The sequence below is a fragment of the Cetorhinus maximus genome, chromosome 14 (assembly GCF_964194155.1).
Source record: "Cetorhinus maximus chromosome 14, sCetMax3.hap1.1, whole genome shotgun sequence".
NCBI classification, from domain to species: Eukaryota; Metazoa; Chordata; class Chondrichthyes; order Lamniformes; family Cetorhinidae; genus Cetorhinus; species Cetorhinus maximus.
Genome location: NC_135892.1, coordinates 63,072,990 through 63,092,345, shown reverse-complemented (window position 1 = coordinate 63,092,345; position 19,356 = coordinate 63,072,990). Strand labels below are relative to the sequence as shown.

Sequence of the window (19,356 nt, the reverse complement as noted above, 5' to 3'; positions counted from 1 at the left end):
TGTCCGCCTGCTCTCTGATGAAGTGGTGCCCACATGTGCGTGTATGGAGGTCACAATGGGGATGATGGTGGACCCCATGGAGACCCTGGTCCAGCAGAACGCGGAGATGTATGCAGGCCTGCACTCCATCGTGGGAGCCATGGATGAGTTCCTGCAGTAGCAACGCAAGCAGGAAATGGGGCACCTCGACATCCCTCCAGGCGCTCGTTCCCCTCAAGGACTCGGGCTGGGGCCGCCCGGCACCCAAAGGGAGGAGGAGCAGCAGCTGGACACCCCTGGGTCATCCACTCCGTAATTTCAGAGGCTGGCCTCTCCATCCGAGCCCCCTTTGCCTGTGAGCCCCTCAGCCTTGTCCTCCGTCATCACAGAGGGGCTGCTGACCAACGAGTGATTCTGGAGGGAGAAGTGTGTTATGTGGCAGGTAATTTCAGAGCCTCGTGCAAGCACTCTCCCACGTTTGCGGATTCTTTCCCCATCACACTCACCTCAATGTCCTGATTATATTCAATGCTACCTGCTGGGGTTCACTTTCAGTTGTCCATCTGAGCTGACCTGCATCTCCACCCACTCACTGACCACACTCCCATGCAGCACCTGATCTTGCCCACCATGACTCTCATTTCACTTTTGATTTAGACAGCACGGTGGTGATTCAGTTTTGCAATCAATCTCCTGTCCTTTTGCCTCCCTCAGTCACCGATTTCCTTTCCCCCATCATTGTTGAACCCCCTGGCATCACCTTCCATCTCCCTTCTGTGACCTATCAGCAACAACCCTTTTCCTTCGGGGATGTCCAGGTGAACGTGCATGTTCCCTTCCTTCCTGAAAATCTCACCCCCATCCACTGTAAACCTCCTCTTTCCCACCCGCATGGGCTGTATCTGCGTCTGAGTACCCACGAACCACCCTCTCCGTCCCTTCTACTGCTACCGTTGAACCCTCACCCTCCCACCTCACTCTGCCCTTGGTCATTCCCACCCTTTCCTCATATCACGCCCACCCTCAGTTTGCTCCCCAGGTTACTTGCCTGTACAAGTAACTGTTTCATGGTGGATATATACAGGCTGGGAACTTTGTAGATAAAACTTTGTCTGGCAGCTCGACTGAGCTGAATGATCTATGCATAGCAAATTCTCTAGTACGATGCTTGGTCCATCCATTATAATTAATGCATCCAAGGGATTTCTGACATTATTCAATAGAAATTTCTTATGGGCTGGTTTTGGGCAATTAATTGCCCTTGGTTGCCCGAAATTGGAACCTGGGCCCCTTTGTATTAATTGAGCGGCTCGCTTTGGCAGCCCTCTGTTAAGTCCTGGAAGGGGCTAAAGCAGAACAGGAGGGTGATAATTGTGGGGTGGCAGCAGCCTTTATGAGTTTTGTGGAGCCAGCAAAAGAACTACTGCTTCTTTCCAGCTTCACTGTAAGACAAGTAAAAATAAATATTTTTAGTGGTGGCCATAGCAATCCCACCACAACCTTAGCCCAGTACTTCTCTGCTCAGTATTGACAAATTTTGCTGAGAGGTTCTTAAGTAAGCGTTAGACCTCTCATTTGCATCTGAAAGGGCTGAGCATTCACTGATGCTGTCCACCTTGGACACCCCATATTTAATCTGATCTCTTTCAAGTCCCTTAGGTGAAGGGCATTGCTCCATGAAATTGGTCATTTCTATCCTTATTTTCCAACCGCAAAATGGGCACAACGAGAACAAATCTCCACCCACTATCTGCACACTTGGATATAACAGAAATAATTGGCATATTTCAGGTGTCAAAAACTAATTACAGAAATTATTTGAAAAAGCAAGCAAGAGCCATGTTAAAAAATAGTAAAAAATAATGTTTCATTATACACTTCAACGCCACTCTTCCAGATTGTGATTTGAGGAGCAACAGCAATGGAGATAAACTGTTAGGTTACAGTAAAATGGAGAGTTGCTAAACTGGCAGCAGGTGCACTAGATTACAAATGAAGGAAAATGCTTTACAGTAGCTTCACTCCCAATTATTACTAAACAATTCTTTCTAGTTATTTACAAAATAATAAAAGTGAAAGGAGACTTACTATGGATGTGTACTATGTAACGTGCAGTGATATCAAAGCATCTGAGCATATGCCGCAATTTGCATTCGCTAGAAACCAATATTTTGAACTACTTGGAAATTAGAATCCTTGGATATAAGTTGCACTATTGTTACATCAATGAAAGGATTTGCACCATGGAGATGCAATTACATAAGAGTTCCCTGGGTGAATTTATTTTTGCATACCCATTTGACTAATCCAATCCAATCGAAAATGGGGGCAATGAGCTAGAATACATGGAAATTACAGTCTAGCCTTTAAAAAGACAGCTCAACCTGGATACTTCAGCATCAGACTGAAACACAGCATGGCATGGAGGAAGAAGTGCTTGGCTCCTTCATTTGACTCAGATAATTTCAGTACTTATTGTCTCAATCTTTTCATCATATTTTAAAGAAATTATGTATACAACAGGTACATTTACACCAAGCAGTCAGATAAAGTAACAGGGCATGGCTGGGGAAAGTAGGAGAAGAACAAAAAACTTTACCAATTCAGACTTCCAAGCCTTGCTGAAGGAAAGAGGAGCCTAGAAACACAAAGTATTTAGTGTCTATGCCAGCAAGCTAGTTACGAGGATCACTTATGTCACCTGGAGGTAGGTAGCACTGAGTGCCAACTCCTTCACCCTTAGGATTGCAGAGCAGTGTCAAAAGGAGTTGAACAAACTCATCAGGCCAGGCAAGGTACACATCGGGCACTCTACCTTTTCTCCATTGCCCACCAGTACAAACAATGCAAACTAAAAGCAACACCTGAATGAACCCTCAGTGGACCTCATAACAATAGAGGGGTTTAGGAGAGGGAAAATAGGCCAAAATGTGGTTCTAGGTCTTCTCATTTTGGCACTAGTCAGTGCACTGCAATATCCATACCAAACACAGTGGTGGCAAGGCAGGAACATCAGCTAATTTCTCAAGATCAATGCCCTCACCATCATCTCAATGCAGCACTGAAAACACATAGCTAAGATCCCTGTCCGGGGTGGACAAGGAAGAAAATTTCTGTGGGTCAATTTAGGGGCAGAAGTTTACTGATAGCTTCTTATCCTTTTTTCCTGTGACACTACTTTAACAATGCCTAAAAATAGGCAGAGGAAAATCCAGCCCATTATGTATAGTTTCAGCAGCAATGGGGCTGAGACAAAAGAAGTGTAGGCTTTATTAAAAAAGAGATGACAAATTATGATTTGCCAAATATTCAGATGTAATGAAACAACATGGCTCTAAGCACACCACTGCATCATGTCAATATATCACTTGCACATGATGGTCAGAAACTTCCCCCCCGTTGGGGGGGCGGTTATGTGTGAACGGGCAGGGGCGGGCGCGAACCCGATTGGCGCCCCCGATTGGGTCCGCACTGCCATTTTACATGGATGGGCCAATTAAGGCCTGCCCAGCGTGAAGCACACCCGGAAGTGCTGAGTGCTCCCTGTGCGGGCAGGGGGGATTCCCTGATTTGGGGCCTGTGCTCTTTCATGCATGCACACAAAAGAGTGCAGAAATCTTCCTGAGGCACAGAGGTGCTTTAGGGAGATTACTTTCACTTATGAAACATTGAAGAAAGGTAAAAAAAAAATTAAGGACACGTCCCCTCATGTGAAACTGCCACTTGAGCTGGGACAAGTCCATTAAATTTTTCAAAAATTTTAATTTAACTAATAAACCCTTCATGAAACCTCATCCCGCCCGTGGATGAGGTTTTGTGAAAAATGTGAAGGCCGCCTGGGCTCTTCGCCTGCCCGCCAACATTAAGGTTGGAAGGGCAGCATTCTTAACAACTTTAAATACTTTGTTAATGGTCTTAATAGGCCTTTGACAGTTTGGTGGGCGTGCAGCTAACTTGGCTGTGCGCCTGCCAAACTGACAATGTAAATGACGCGCGGTGACGTCGGGATGCACACCTGATGTCATCGTGTGTCATTTTACGCGGTGGCGAGTGGGCCCTGCCAATGCGGCCCTATGTGTTTTTTGTTTAATTGCAATTAAAATACATTTAAAAGTACCATGCATCAGCTCATGACTGAGATACAGAGAAGGATAACAGACTCCCAGTGATAGACTCCAATATTTGCTGTAATAGTAATTGTCCACTCTCCAGGAAAGCTTTTTTTTTGCACTTGGAACAACATTAAATAATAGGTCTCAACCTGTACTCATTGAAGTCCAGTGCTAGAGCTAGAGAGTTTAAATGTTCTTTATAGTGATATTATGAGAGTATGCCTTCATTGAAATTTGTTTTTTATTCATTCGTGGGATGTGAGCGTCACTGGCTAGGTCAGCATTTATTGCCCATCCCTAATTGCCCTTGTTCAGAGGGCTTTTTTTTAAGAGTCAACTACATTGCTGTGGGTCTGGAGTCAGGCCAGACCAGGTGAGGACAGCAGATTTCCTTCCCAAAAGGACATTAGTGAACCAGATGGGTTTTTACAACAATCAACAATGGTTTCATGGTCATCATCGGACTTGTAATTCCAGATTTTTATTGAATTCAAGTTCTGCCATCTGCCATGGTGGGGTTTGCACCCCGGCCCCCAGAGCATTACTCTGGGTCTCTGGATTACCAGTCCAGTGACAATGCAACTATGCCACCGCCTCCCCATTTTAAAATATAAAATGATTAACTTACTGCATCCTACAAAGAAACCCTTCAACAGAGGGTGTTCACTGCAAGGTCAAGTTGATTTTGAAATCCTAATAAAGTTACATGAATATTCTACTTTCATTAAAACATTACTCTCAGGAGTGATGAGAATAAATAACTATAAAAACAAATCAAGCCATCTGTAATAAATCTTTTGAATTAGATATATCTGTTAACAAACATGAAAAATCATGGTTCGTAAACTATAATGACTTTACTAATCAATAAAGCCACATTAATTTTTAGAGAAGTTTGCATCTTTATCTTGAAATATACATTGTAAATATTTACAATTCTTCATTATACCTACTGCTGCGCACAGAAGGCAATGATACTCCTGAGAGTTCTGCTGCCACCGAGAGCTAAAATGATTTTCTGAGGTGTTTTGAATGATTGCTAATTATCATGTTTTTTGGCATGTCTTGGTTTAGAGTAAAATATCAAAATAAGTTTTATCACTGGCCGTCGGGGGTAACTGTTACAGAGAGATGAGCAAATAGCTCTCTTGAATGATACACTGTGATTTTTTTCCAAAAGGGATGAATCAATTAATAGTATCCTGACATTGCAATTTTTGCATGATAAGGTATTTTTCTCATCGTATGTACACCAGCCATAGGTGTAAATATTAGACTCATCTGCCAAAGGATCATTTCAATCACCAAGAAACAGGCAATGAATTAGCTACAAATTAATGTTTGCTTTTCAACACTGTGAAGACCTTAAACATTTCCAAGCGCAAAAGGAAAACACACTCCTGGAAACTGAATAAGATCAACAATTAGTATATATTACATATATTGGAGTCCCTCTAGGAGTTACAAATCCACAAGAGGTTTTATTACCTTCAATGGGTTGTAGTTCATCCACTAGCAGCTTCAGATACTTTCCTCGGCGACTCACACGAACTGTATGCCACTCGTTATCATTGAGATTTTGTCCAGCATAAAGCATTTCTGGACCCTTGCCTGCATAAGAATATGGCAATGGACAATTAGGTTTGTTAATTCAATTCAAACTTATTACATTTCAATATACTTGAACACCAGAGCATGAATAAAATCACTTGAGAAAGGAAAGCATATGAAAAATTATAACAAAATTATGTTTTGTATCATTATTCTACTATAGTCAAGAAAAAAAAGCATATTATGAATTCATGCAAAATATATCAATACATAATTAAAATACCAGTACAATTGTCTGTCATGAATAGGCACAAATGTGTCCTTCATTACAGGAATTAAGTTTTTTCACTGTTGAACTTAATTTTTCCCTGCAACTGTTTAATTAAAAATAGAATGATTTCACCCCTTGGATCATGAAGCATATATATTGCTAAAGTACCCTGTCCAATAGTGCAGAAAAATCTTCTTAAATTTCATTGACATTCCACCAATCTGATTTGTTTCTCCATTCAGATACAAAGTGTGAGGGTACTGTTATGAGTTTTAAGCATTAGCCCACCAATTCTGTACTCATCTGATCCCCTTCCCTCAGCTCCACTATTGTTGACACCAACACTCTTGAATTCTCTTCCTTAACCCTTTTGTACCAAATCCTTACTCACATTCAAAAGTCTTCACAAGAACTACCTTTTTAATGATATCTGCATCATTTTCCACCTTTTGAAGTGCCTTGGGATATGTCACTATGTTTAGAGTGCTACTGATATGCAAGTTATTCTTGCTGAAATGTCGGAGCTTGAAATAAGTGGTTCTATTACAATAATGTGACACATGATATGATATAGATGAGAAATTACTTCTCTGAAAAGTCTTATTCAGGCATTTTTTTTCATTCTCAGAATGAGCATAACAGCAAGGCCAACATTTATTGCCCATCCTTGGTTACCCTGAAAAAGTGGTGGGCATTGTTCTTGAATTACTGATAATGGTTTATTACAACTGAGCAGCTAGCTAGATCACTTCAGAAGGTAGTTAAGAATCAAGCACTTTGCTGAGGGGGACTGGAGTCAAATAAAGGCCAGAGTGCGAAAGGTTGACACTTTTCTTCCCCTAAAGGACATCAATGAAGAAGCTGTTTATCTTTAAGACAATCTAATTGATCGTCATTTTTACTGAGAGCAGTTTTTTTATTCCCATATTATTTTTTAAAACCAAATTCTACTTCTCAAACTGCTATTGAGGAATTTGAATGCATGTTCCCCACACAACCACACTTAAATATGGAAGGGAACAAGTAAAAAGCCCATAAAAGTTCATCTTATCAATTTTACGGTGCAATCTTGTGCACTAGTCTTCCCAATCAGTAGTAATGCCAATTACCGAATCAGGCAAATAGCAAGAAAGAAAAGAAAATGGTGTATTTCAGGAAAATGCTCTGGGAAATGCCTCCCTGATTCCTGAAGACAAAAAAGCAACCTCCTAGATGTGAACATTTCTGATCTAACATTTCAGCCTTTGCAAAGGGTATTTGGCAACAAAATAGCTATCACAAAGGAAATGGTGATGGGAATTCTAGTTTTTGGCCAATGGTTAGAACAGCACAATAATTAAACTTCATATTGGTGTGTGGCAAAGTGAAAGTGTTGCAATACAAAGTGACAGTCTGGCGGTTTACTATGTTTTCTACACAGGAATAATCTCATCGTTCAACTTCAAAACACAGCACTAAATGCTCTTACAGGGCCTTTCAAAAGCACTTCCACAAATAACGCAGCACTTAGCATTTTATGGTTTATGTGAATGGTTTTATGGCTCAATGTTATTTTGATGCAAATTGCAGGAAATTTCAACATCTAAAATTATATTACTGGGCCTACAGTTAAATATTGAAATTGAAAAACTGGCAGACACCAATGAAACCACTTGAAAAAGCAGAGTGGACAATTAAGTGAGGTGCTGAATGAATGGAGATATGGCATTACCTGATTTTGACCCAAACTTTTGATTGGTTAGGTCTACTTTTTGCCTGTTTATTGGGCACAATTAATCAGAAAATCTATCCTAATACATTTTGGGTGTGATCAGTCCTGGCAACAAATGTATTGCAAATGTGCAACAAATCCAATATTTTCCATTTACTGAATAAGGTAAGTCTTATTCATATCGGATTAAAAGTAAGGTGTATAATAAAAATTGTATTATTCATACAACTAACTCAAAGATTTAATAAGTAAGTTTAAAATGTATAATATATTAACCTAAACCTGCTAATATATGAAGCTAGAAAACATTTCTAGTTGCAACATATAAAAAAACTTGAATTTCTTAGGTCCAGACTTTTATGCCTCTGTCTTTGTTGGAATGCAGGATGCAGGTGGAATGGCTTTAAAAGGGGGGGACGGGATCCAATAATGGGAGTCACGCCTTCATTCCTGTTTCTGGTAATTTTTGCTTATGCGGGATGAGGATGCAGGTAGTGAGCTCACACACAGCACTTCCAACTTTGCTCTCTCTATTGCAGGGGGTGGGCTTTTCATAGCCCCCACAATTTTAATGGAGTTGGGCTCGCTTTTGCAGGAGACATGGTTGACAGCTCCTCAGAGGAGTCGTGAACCATGGGGGATCCCTAATCTGGAGTTGGGAACCTTTTGATGGATAAGTTTAAAAGGTATTTAAATGGTGTAGGGTAATATGTTCTTTGTAAGTATTCAGGTATGTGTTTAAGTCTTTAAGTATGTTTTCAATGTAGTGATTGATCACAGGGCTCTGACTTTAAAAGCTGAGAGACTGTTACATTGATCAGTGCTGTGTAAGAGTTCAGGTATATTACGGTCCTTTCTTCAGTGGATAAAGTGCTTTTCTGCATCCTACTGTATGGAGAATAAGAAATGAATGTATGTAGAGGACCTTGTGGTTTCATTTTCACATTGATTTAATGTCCTGACACCTGAACCTTTGAAGTATTTTTGCAGTAACCACTAGGCATAGAACCAATGAGCATATAATAATGCTGGCAAGTCTTTGAAATGCTCGTGAAATAAATAAAAGAAAACAGTTCCCTTTAAAAAAAATTCCGCTCTTGCATTCTCATAAAACTGTCAATCAAACATTAGCAGTGAAAGCCCCACTGAAGAAACTTTTCATCCATTTTATCCCTCTTAATATTGTTTAAAAAAACACTCAGAATGAGGCCATCTGGCAACTGTATTAACAGGAGCAGGCTGAATGAAACGGTCAGGCATCTATTTTGTCAGATGGCCTCATTATGATTGCTTGTCTGAGCTCCAAGAATGTCTAATAGACTCAGCCCGGTTCACAAAGCTTCAAAGGGGACTACTAGCTTTGTTTGATTGAGCATTTTATGAGATTGTAATATCTTTATCTTTCTTTGAAGGTGTTTTCAATGCCTATGTGTTTTTTGTACAAGATGAAGAGGTGTGAAGGGGATAAAAGGTTTTTTCAATGGGACTTTCACTGGTTGTGTTTCATCAACAGTTATATGAGGTTGAAAGAGGGGAAATTTTTTCAAGGGGAATGTTGAATGCCTGATTATTTTTTTAAGTTTATGGCCATTTCAAAGACTTGCATTGTTATTAATTAAAAGGCTCATTGGTTCTTCATCTAGTGGATACTGGAAGATTGGGTATGGAGGATGCATGAAGTGTTGGAAGGGGCATTGGGTGTATGGAGGAGGCATAGTGGGTGGATTGGAGGGAGGTGAAGGATATGGGGCCTAATAATCATGTTAAAAACTAGGCTGATGTCCCAGTGAATGAAGGTAGGCCTTCGAACCTTCCATCCTCAGCATTCGCCTGCCTCTGTTGCCACCTCTGCCCTGCTTCGGGGGGGGGGGGGGATGGCATCCTGTCTTCAGTCCATGCCCACCTCCTTGGGATAATAGCACTGCTGGTGATCACTGCCAGCTCGGTGGTGCAATCATGGAGTTGGGAAAATTACAAACTCCTGATTCCTGCTTTGAAGACAAAAATCTGGTCCTTGGTGTCTATTTGCAAGAATGTCAGATACCACTGTGCTGCCTTGGTAATTGTATAGCCCACACATTAAGCACGGTATGATTCTCTAGCTCAGCTGCAGCAGAGTCTTTTACAGATTCAATGCACATTTCTCATCAAATAGTTCATAAATCCAGGGGTAACTTTGTAACATGCAACTGCATTTAAAATGTTTGAATAAATAATTTTTTGAGCTATTTCAGTTTACTGTTAGAAAAAGGACTATTATAATAGTATTTTGAACATTAATCAATATATGTTTTGGGCTGAACGTTTATGACTATATTTATGGATACAAAGCATACAGGTATGAGTTATAATTATTGTATTGTATGGTGGATCAGGCTCAAAGGACCGAATGGCCTAAAACGGCTCCTATTTTTATGTTCTAATAAAAGATTTAAGAAGAGGCTTTGAATCTTCATCCTATAAGGGGTTTAAGATATCAGATCAAAAGAATGGAAACTGTAAGAAATTGTGTCTTTAAGAATAGCCAAAGTGTTTGGAAACTCTTCCCCAGTCTTCCTCCATCTTCCATCTGCAGGTGGTGGTTACCTGATGAGGACTGCCGCCTAACAAGGACTGTTCCCTGTTTCCGAGCACTCTTTAATATACTTTATTTCTAGGGGCTGGTGGTTTACCCTATTTCAATCACTTGTTTGAAATTTCTGAACCAATGAACACAGGACAGGTGCCCAAGGTGTCAGGATGGTCACCTCCCCGCTGTCCATCACTTAGCTTGATGTCACTTTTTGGTTTACCTCACACTGAGGGTCATTTGCTAGCACTTACCAGGTACGCGTATAGAGAAAAGGATACGCAAGGCACCAGAAAACTCCCTGCTATCAGTTCTGTAATGCGTACATCTTTGTTTTGCCTCAGTCCTGGCTGCTAAAAATGCTTTTTTTTCTGAACTTAGACAGAAACAGAAAGCACACGACCTTCTGCTAAGGGTTTACAATACAGTGCCTGCTAATTCTATAATATTCTTAAAGACACCATTTCTTATGAAGTTAATATCAAGTGATCTATCAAAGGATCCTTGGAAGGTTCACAGTTTAGACTGTGGCTTATGGATCCAAGAAATGTACATCAATTCCTCATAAAGAAATGATCAATATACTGAAGTGGTGACAAAACACCTTTATAGAGTACAAGAAAAGAATGGTAATATGAGCAAAGATAGTTTTAGTATTATTCACTACAATCAGTCCTGATGAATAAGGAATGCGGAGGATCATGTAATGTATGACTAGAAATAAAATATCTGAGATAAATGAATTTATGTTTAAAATAATTGTGAATTTGCACATTGGCAGTGCGTAGCTCAGTTTGATATGCTTTGTGATCCTTCTAGATTACAGTCTAATTGTTGTAGTCAAGTATGACTAACCAACTAAAATAGATAAAATAAACTACAACACTTGCATCTCTCCATCAGTGGCTACAGAATACCAAATTATTGCCAACTTGTACAAATTTTCTGCACTCCGTTAGGATCTCACTTGTTGCAAGCTGCATTCACTCTGTTTTGCTGAGATAATGAGGCCATCACATCTTCCCAGGCCCCATGTTTAAGTAACCTTGCCTAATTTGACATTCTTACAGTTCCTTTCCAAAAAAATATTTTTAGACAGGTGCACATATTCCCAGAAATCAATCACATGTCATTGCCCAAAGTGGATAAAAGATAATTGTATTGAGATCAGTGAACTTCTTTTTATCTGTCATTTCATTTTATAACTAAACATTATTTCTGGTATTTTCTATATGTTTGTGCCCATTCATGACTTACCACATTATTTCAGAAACCTTAAAGAAATCAGAACAATATAAAAGCTAGTGTAAGGCAGTAATTATTTTATAAATTGATGCAACATTAATACACAATAAGACATGGAAAGAAACAAGTCCTTTTATTTACCACTATACTGGTACAACAATATATCCACATTATGTCAAATAGCTTTTCACTTCACAAATACAAATTTCTGAGCATGCCACTGTCCTTTACTTATGTACTGGATGTAAATATAGAAAGTAAGACTGGACTGTGACTTTACAATAGAAATTCAAGCCATGTATTGCAGAAATTTCAGGCTATATATAGTAGAAATTCAAGCTATGTAATTATGGAAGGTATTATCATTAGAAACCTATTGTATAAAAGTCCTATTAATCATTTTACCATTATTAACTATGTTTAATATTTACCGTGTAATATTTAGAAGCAAGTTTTGAATATCAGTGACACCACAATAATTAAGATAGCACATCCAATATTGAGATCCACTATATTTACTTTAGAGAGCAATAAACTTACTGGTATTCTGATCTTTTGACGGGAACATTTATTTGCCTCTACTTCACTCTACTATTAAATCTTGCTTGTGCTTCAGTGCTTGAAGAGGATGAATAGTGTATCTCTCAGTATGACAGTAATTTTTTGAGAAATAAAATTATAAATATTAATGCTTTGTTGGATCAATTAATCAAAAGTTGATGTATCTGTTCCTAAGTATTGATGTACCTTCTAGAATATAAAGTGATGCATCTAGAGTTCAGTCAATAAAACATCTGTAAATACTGAACAAAATAGATTTGTTGATGAATTCAAAAAGTCTTACGTAGGTTTGTGCAGCTTTCTCTTGGGTCATTTTGATATTACTAAAGATATCAAAATCATCAAGTGCACCAGCATTTAATGATGTATGTAGTTAAACTTAATCTTTTCCACATTTATATTGCAGGTACTTGCTTTCACAGTGGTACAATCTAATTTTATGATTAAATTATTAAATTATACTACAACTCTACACTGCTTTGTGGATGTTTAATGTTATTCACCAGAATGTTTCAAAAAGAGCAAAATGTCCTGCTGGCTTTGCACTAACATAAATAACAAAGAAGTGGTGTGTGGGCACCTGTACTTAGTACAAAGAAGCAAAGGTGGTTTCAAACCTGAATCTAATTCCAAAACTCACACTGATTTGGCTGCGTTTGTATCACTGCAAAGTTAAACCGATATTTTAGTGCTCACAATATGTAAAATTAGAGTTTATATGACACACCTATGCACCAGAATAGATTTTGCCAGGCATTTTTACTTTAAAAATTGGAAGTATGTACCCCAACCTTTTACATTTCCCCTCCTTTCCTTTCTTTTTCTGGAGTCACAGATGGTTTTCTGGTCAAAAATATAAGTACCTACTCACACATTTGTGCAAAAGATATGGCAGGGTAGAAGGGAGGGATTAATATCAGTTGTTTGAAACGCCCCTCCATGAGTGGTTACTGAAAGGATGGAAGAGCAGTCAACAGTAGCCCATTCATCAAATTCCTTTCATTTTCTTGTGGCGGAGTGGTGTGGAAATGGCTCAGCTCCACTTCCTCTGAAAACTCAGCTACTTGGGGAACTCGCCGTCTGAGAAATATCCCATCAATATAGGCTGCAAAATGTAGACAAGCAACATCTTTTCCTGGGATCAGAAGAAAGGTCATCAACCTGAAATGTTAACTCTGTTTCTCTCTAGACTGATGCTACCTGACCTGCTGAGTATTTCCAACATCTTTTGTTCTTATTTCTGTTTTCCAACATCTGCAGTATTTTAACTTTATTGCCGCTGCACTGGGAATTGGAGATTTTTTTTCTTTTTCTTGGGCCAGCATCTTCCGGTCAGAGAGCGGGGGTGTACCCCACTCGCCAACACGTAAAATAATGCAGGGATACATCAGGCATGCATCCTGGCATCACCCCTGGTCATTTAGATAGTCAGTTTGGCGAGCTTGCAGTTGCGTTGTATGCGCGCCCGCCAACCAGTCAATGGCCTATTAAGGTCATTAAAAAACCAATTGAACTCATTAATGGACCTGCCCGTCCAACCTTAAGATTGGCGGGCAGGCCGGGAGCCCAGGCGGGCTTGTGAAAAAACATGAAACCTCATCCGACGGGGAGAAAATATTGCCCTCTGATAAACACTGATACAATCATCCAAATGCCAAGAAGTTGTTATAACATATTTAATGCAACATGTAAATTATGCCCTTTGCAATACATATTTTACATTTGTTGAAAATGGGCAATGCAAATTTATGTCTATAATTAAGTGTTGAACCACAAAATGAATATTACACCCAGGAACATTGGATTATACTCCAATTCTAAATAAGTTGAAGTCGTCAAATAATTTGGCCAGTGATGTTTAGATGGAGTAAAGGTTTAGTTGGTGTAGTTTTTTTTTCTCTCATGACTTGGTGCTTTTACTGTCAATACTGTGGTATACAGATGTCTGGTGATTTCTCCATCTATAAATAAAAAACACTGAAAGCTGTTGCTAAAGTCCATGGAAGGAAAATTGGTCACTGGGCAATAGCACAGACCAGCCACACAATTTTCCCTTTAGATTGAAGCTAATCTTATCCTTAAAATCAATGGCATTATCAACTACCTGGGTCACTGCACCCATAGTTGCAACCTGCAGTCATGTCCTCAGCAGCACAGTTCCTGACAAAAGGATTTAAGAAGATAAAATATCCCTGCAGCAAATAGCTGAAAACAACAAAAGCTATAATGTTGAAGTCTGTAACTGAGTCCAAACAGAAGAGAGTAACATGCCTCACTGTATTTTCAGCTGCAATAAATCTTTGGCAGCTCAGGCTTTTTCCTAACACCTTTCTTGCATTGACAGACAGATTATATTTTCATGCGCGTAACAAAGGGATATTTTTCTAATTTTGTACTCCCGACATGTGTATCAGAAGTTTAGGGACGTGCTATACATGGTTTTCTGATAAATTAAATAGGTCATATGAGACATATACACACACATTTCTGAATGTGCTGCCAGGAAACAAAGTTTGCTAAAGCAAAAAATTAACCCAAGTGTTTTATGAACTGAAATCTGCATATTTATTTGATGCCATGTATGGATTAACAGAGCTCATGTCCAATAATTAACCTTGAACTGCAATAATCAGAAAACAGAAAAATGCAACAGGGGATTATTGCTTAACAGCTAGGTCTATCTGTTCTTTTATTTGTGGATAAATTAATGAACAGAAGCAGAAAGATTTATAAAATATGAACAACACAATAATCATTCTAACACAGTATAAAAACTTAGTTGATGGTTTAAAACAATATCAATAAATCATACAGCCTTTCTTACTAAGTTCTCAAAACAAACTTCAACTTCATACCTCAAGACACAAAGACTGATAAACTGACTTAGCATTTTCAGTAGGGAGACTCCCCAGCTAAGTATGCATAATTGGAAATTCTTGAGCATGCTGTATGCAATCTTTTTACTATTATTCTAAACAGTTAAAAAGTACTGTACAGAGTATGCCAATTTTCTGACAGGTGCTCCCCACAGACAGCATTAAAAATTAATCTCATAAACATAAGTCATGAAATTTGGCTCCTTAATATCTGTTTTTTGCTGTTGTGAGTGCTGTTTTCCAAAATGGTTCTGAAGCATGGAGGGAAACTTTTGGTGTGAGCCACACCAGATGCCATTTTGATGAAGGAATTAGCAAGCACACAGGGGGCATGTGCCAGAATTATGCAAAGTAGGCAGATCATCTTATCAATTAGCTAGTAACACTAATTTGACGCCAGCGCTGATATGTTGGGGCTCAACGCACCAGCTAACACCTTTTCTTAACCTCACACAGTTGAACCCCTCCATCAGTGCTATTTTAGGGCATCATCAGCTACTTTCAGGTTAGTTGCTAATTGATTTCTACTGGCTATTGCTACAAAGTCTTTTGTAGTTTCTAGAGTTTTTTCTAAAGTTGCTAAAATCTACAGGCCATGACATAACACATGCTGGAGGATTTTACCTTGACTTTGGCAGGTCTGCACAACCAATTTCTTAGAGGCATAGGGTGGAATTGTCCCAGATTTGCACTAAGTGTAGTAGCGGGCTGGAAAAAGAATGTTTTACCCATTGGCCGCAATGGCGGCTTTTCATGCCATCTCGTCCCAACCCCGCCTCATTAATCATGCATTCCCAGGAAGCATGCTGTTTTAATGGTGGGTGGGCTCTCATTTGCCCGCCATGCCATCACCTCGCCAGTTCCTCACACCGGGTTAGCCGTGTGCACACCTCTCAGTGCTTCCAGCCCAGGACTTCTGCACAGAAGACATGGCCCCTAAAGGCAAGGAGACTGCAGCTCCCCAATTCAGGAACAACTTTTGGATGCCGGGGAGGCCCGCTGTGATGTCCTCTACCCCCGCTCTGGCCGCAGGAAGTCTAACAATCTCACACTCCGGCTTGGTAGGCGATGGCAGTGGTGATCAGTGCCAATGCTACACAGAAGGGGTTAACCATGCAATGCAGAAGGAGGATGAATGATCTCATCCTTGCCGCCAGGGTAAGGTAACCATCTCATCACTAAACGCACACACTCGCAAGGCTACCACACATTCACTGGCATCTCACTCACTGCCAACTCAAGGAACATCACCATTCACTCTCTCACACACCTTCACATCACCATCCAGCCTCATCTCCTCTGGATACTGCCTCCTCAGCCCTCACCATCTTAAGGTCACTTGCACAGATCAACTTGTGCCCCATACACACCCTGGGATAGCCCCCTTCCCCAGTACAGCCCTTGCCCTGCAGCCCCTTCCCTTGCCTGAGGCTACTTCTCCCCCCTTCCCCAAGCAAGCCCTATCCCTGCAGCCATTGAAAAGCTACCCCCACCTTATGGCTTGTCTGGTAGTTAGAGACCTGAACATGAGACCCCTAAAAGTGATGTGGTGCTGCTTGCAAAGCCTGGTGTTGATAACTGCGAGTGCTGCCCAAAGCAAGGTGGGCAAACAAACCTCGAAGTTCCGAGCCAAGTGCAGCTCACCAGGTGCACATTACTTATGTACAGTTGATTCAGCGTGGGGGGATGATTCCGGCAAGCTGAGCTTATAATGATATGCAGATGTATTACAATGAAGTTCCCGACGTCCCACAGCGGGAAACGGGGCCCATCACTGATGGACAGAGTAGATGATTGTAAACTGGTTTTGTGACGTCGTGAAACCAATTTTTGGCCTTCTCACCATATTGTCTACTCATGCCGCCAAACATGCCTGCCGCCAATGGGCACGGAAAAATCCGCCTATTGGTGCAGTATTATGCATTCCCCTTTGAGTACAGTATGACAGTGAGAATGAGCAGAGGCAACATAAAGTGGGAAGGGCTGCTGGAAGAGGAAGAGGAGGGAGAAGAAGGATCCACAGCAGGTCATAGCCATCCAAGGTGTTCAGGGAATAATTCTCTGATCAGAACATCAGCGAGTATGTCAATGCCTCTGCTTCACTAAGGAGGTCCTCATTGAAATTTGCCACTTACTGCAGCCATAATTGCAACCTCAGGACAAAGACACTATTGCCAGTGGCTGTGAAGGTGACTGTGCCTGTGAACCCTTAATGCCTAGTTTCTTCCAGACTGGAGTAGGTGATACTTGCATTATCTCCCGGTTCGTCAGCACTATTGTATAAAGGAGGTTACTCAGGGTCCTCTCTTTCTTGCTGGAAAGAAGCAGGCAGAGCAAGCAGGCAACTTTGAAAGGATTGCAGACTTTCCCATTCCAGAAGGAAAAAACAGTAAAACTTTGAAATGACTGATCCTGGTCTCAGCTGTAACCATAAAGGATTCCATTCCTTTAACATCCAGCTGGTGTGTAACCACATGCAGTACATTACTCAGCTCAATGCATGGAACCTAATAGCAGTCATGATGCCTTCATCTGTCACTGTCCTCTATGTTATCTGTATTTGGCCCATTGCAACAAACCAGAAAATGGCTACTGGGTGATAAGGGCTATCTTTCAATGATGTAGTTCATGATCCTGGTGTGTAGCTCACGCATGTGTGAGAAGCATGCATACAACATAAGCCATGCTGCCACACAAAATGTGATAGCACAGAGCACTGGGATGCTGAAACAATGCTTCTGCTGACTGTAATCCTCTGGAAGAGCCCTGCAGAACTCAGCAGAATGGGTATCAAGATTGATGCTGTACAACCTCATCATCATGAGGATACAGCTCTTGCAGCCAGCAATATGATGACCAGCAGAAGAGCGGGAGGAGGAGGAGGAGGAAGAGGAAGGGAGGAGGCAACTGACAAAGCCCCTTACTGGCCTTGAAAACCAATCTGACTGCAATACCAGTAAACACAACCACAGTTTCCCATTCCTTAACAATCCCACACCTTGCCTTTCCCCTGTTGCTGATCATCGCAGCTTCTGCTTGGCTATGGCGCACAGATTAAAATGACCACAAAATAAATATTCCAAAATCAAGTTTATAAGTCAATCCTTGCTCTCAAGAATATAATATGTTGTGATGGGTCAATGTAATATTGAATACAACTGATAACTAATTATCCTTGTACATTCCCTTTGTGGCTGTCCTTGGTGTGCGTTTGCCTATCCCAGCGCTCTTATATTGTGCTACTCCAGTGGGTCCATCATGGCTACTGGAAGGCGGTTGACTTTTAATTGTGGAGACTGCAATGCAGGATGACCTTGAGCAGCTCCAGTCTTAGAGGGGCCAGCATTGGACTGCACCATCCTAGCATATTGGCAGCAATTTGAGCTGGCTGGTTGACAAGCAACAGCAAGGGCACTAGCAGATTGGTAGTGGAGAGGATAGTAGGTTCCACTGTCTTTTTCCCAGGGTGGTGCCTCAGCAATTTTAATAACCTGTCGGAGGACAGATTCCTGGACTGCTGTGAGATCCTGCAAGGCCCATTGAATTCTGATATCTGCAGCCATGATGACAACAGTTTGGGCTTGTATGGCAGCAAGATGACCTTGCATAACTTCAGCCTCAGCTTCCTTTGCAGCATCCTTCTGTTTATTCTGCAGTATTAGACATCAGACATTGGATATGGCCTCATGGTTGGGTCCACAAGTGTGCTTATGGAGTTGGCCATCACTTCTATGCTGAAAGGATGGGCTCTAAGCTCTGCACAGAGCCCTGTGCCAAGTTGATGCCAGCATCCTTCATATTCTTGACAGCGAAAACAGACTTTCTGGCAGGCTTCCAACGCACCAAGGAATTTGTGTACATACCAATCAGCCTTCCTCCATAAGACGCCCGATAGAAGTTCTCATCTGAGTTTTCTGCAGCAGAACTCATGTATGATTTCACTCTCTGGCGAGCTGGCACCTGCGCTAGCCTAGTCCCTTAACCTGTTGCTGGCCACTCATTCTCAGTGTCTTATCACATGCAGATCCTGCCCCTAAGATACCCTCTAAATTATGTGCAGTGCCAGTTTTCAGCTGTGAGTTTGAGAGCAAGTGATGGTATTTCTTCATCACTGCCCTCCTGCTCTTCCATGTCTTGCTCTTCCACCATTGTCTGGTCAGGTTGCAGTTCTTGGGCATCTGAAAGGAGAAAGGCATCAGGATAGAGTTGTGGCGAGATAAGGGTAATTGGAAGAAGCAAGAGGTGCGTGCGTACAGTACCTGCAGGTTAGAAATAAAAATAAATTGTACGATGAGGGGCAAGTGGGATGTGAAAAGGAGGATTAGGTATGCGATTCCATCATCTTTGATGGTTTCAGCCCTGCTGTTGCCCACGTCCTCTGTTATCGCCACTCCAATGATGATTAGCACCATCTCCCTTCATCAAGATTAAGGACATGAAACCATATCTATTCCCTGCTAATTGGCTCCTGTTGACTTTCT

At 40.9% G+C, this 19,356-nt stretch overlaps 1 protein-coding gene across 1 annotated transcript in view; it reads right to left on the bottom strand.

Moving 5' to 3' along the window:
- Positions 1–19,356, bottom strand: part of nrxn1a (neurexin 1a) — a 1,849,731-nt gene that overhangs the window by 864,756 nt on the left and 965,619 nt on the right. Inside the window, exon 12 of the mRNA XM_078556994.1 lies at positions 5,580–5,702. Coding sequence (XP_078413120.1) covers positions 5,580–5,702 — 123 coding nt within the window. The remainder of the gene's footprint in view (positions 1–5,579; positions 5,703–19,356) is intronic.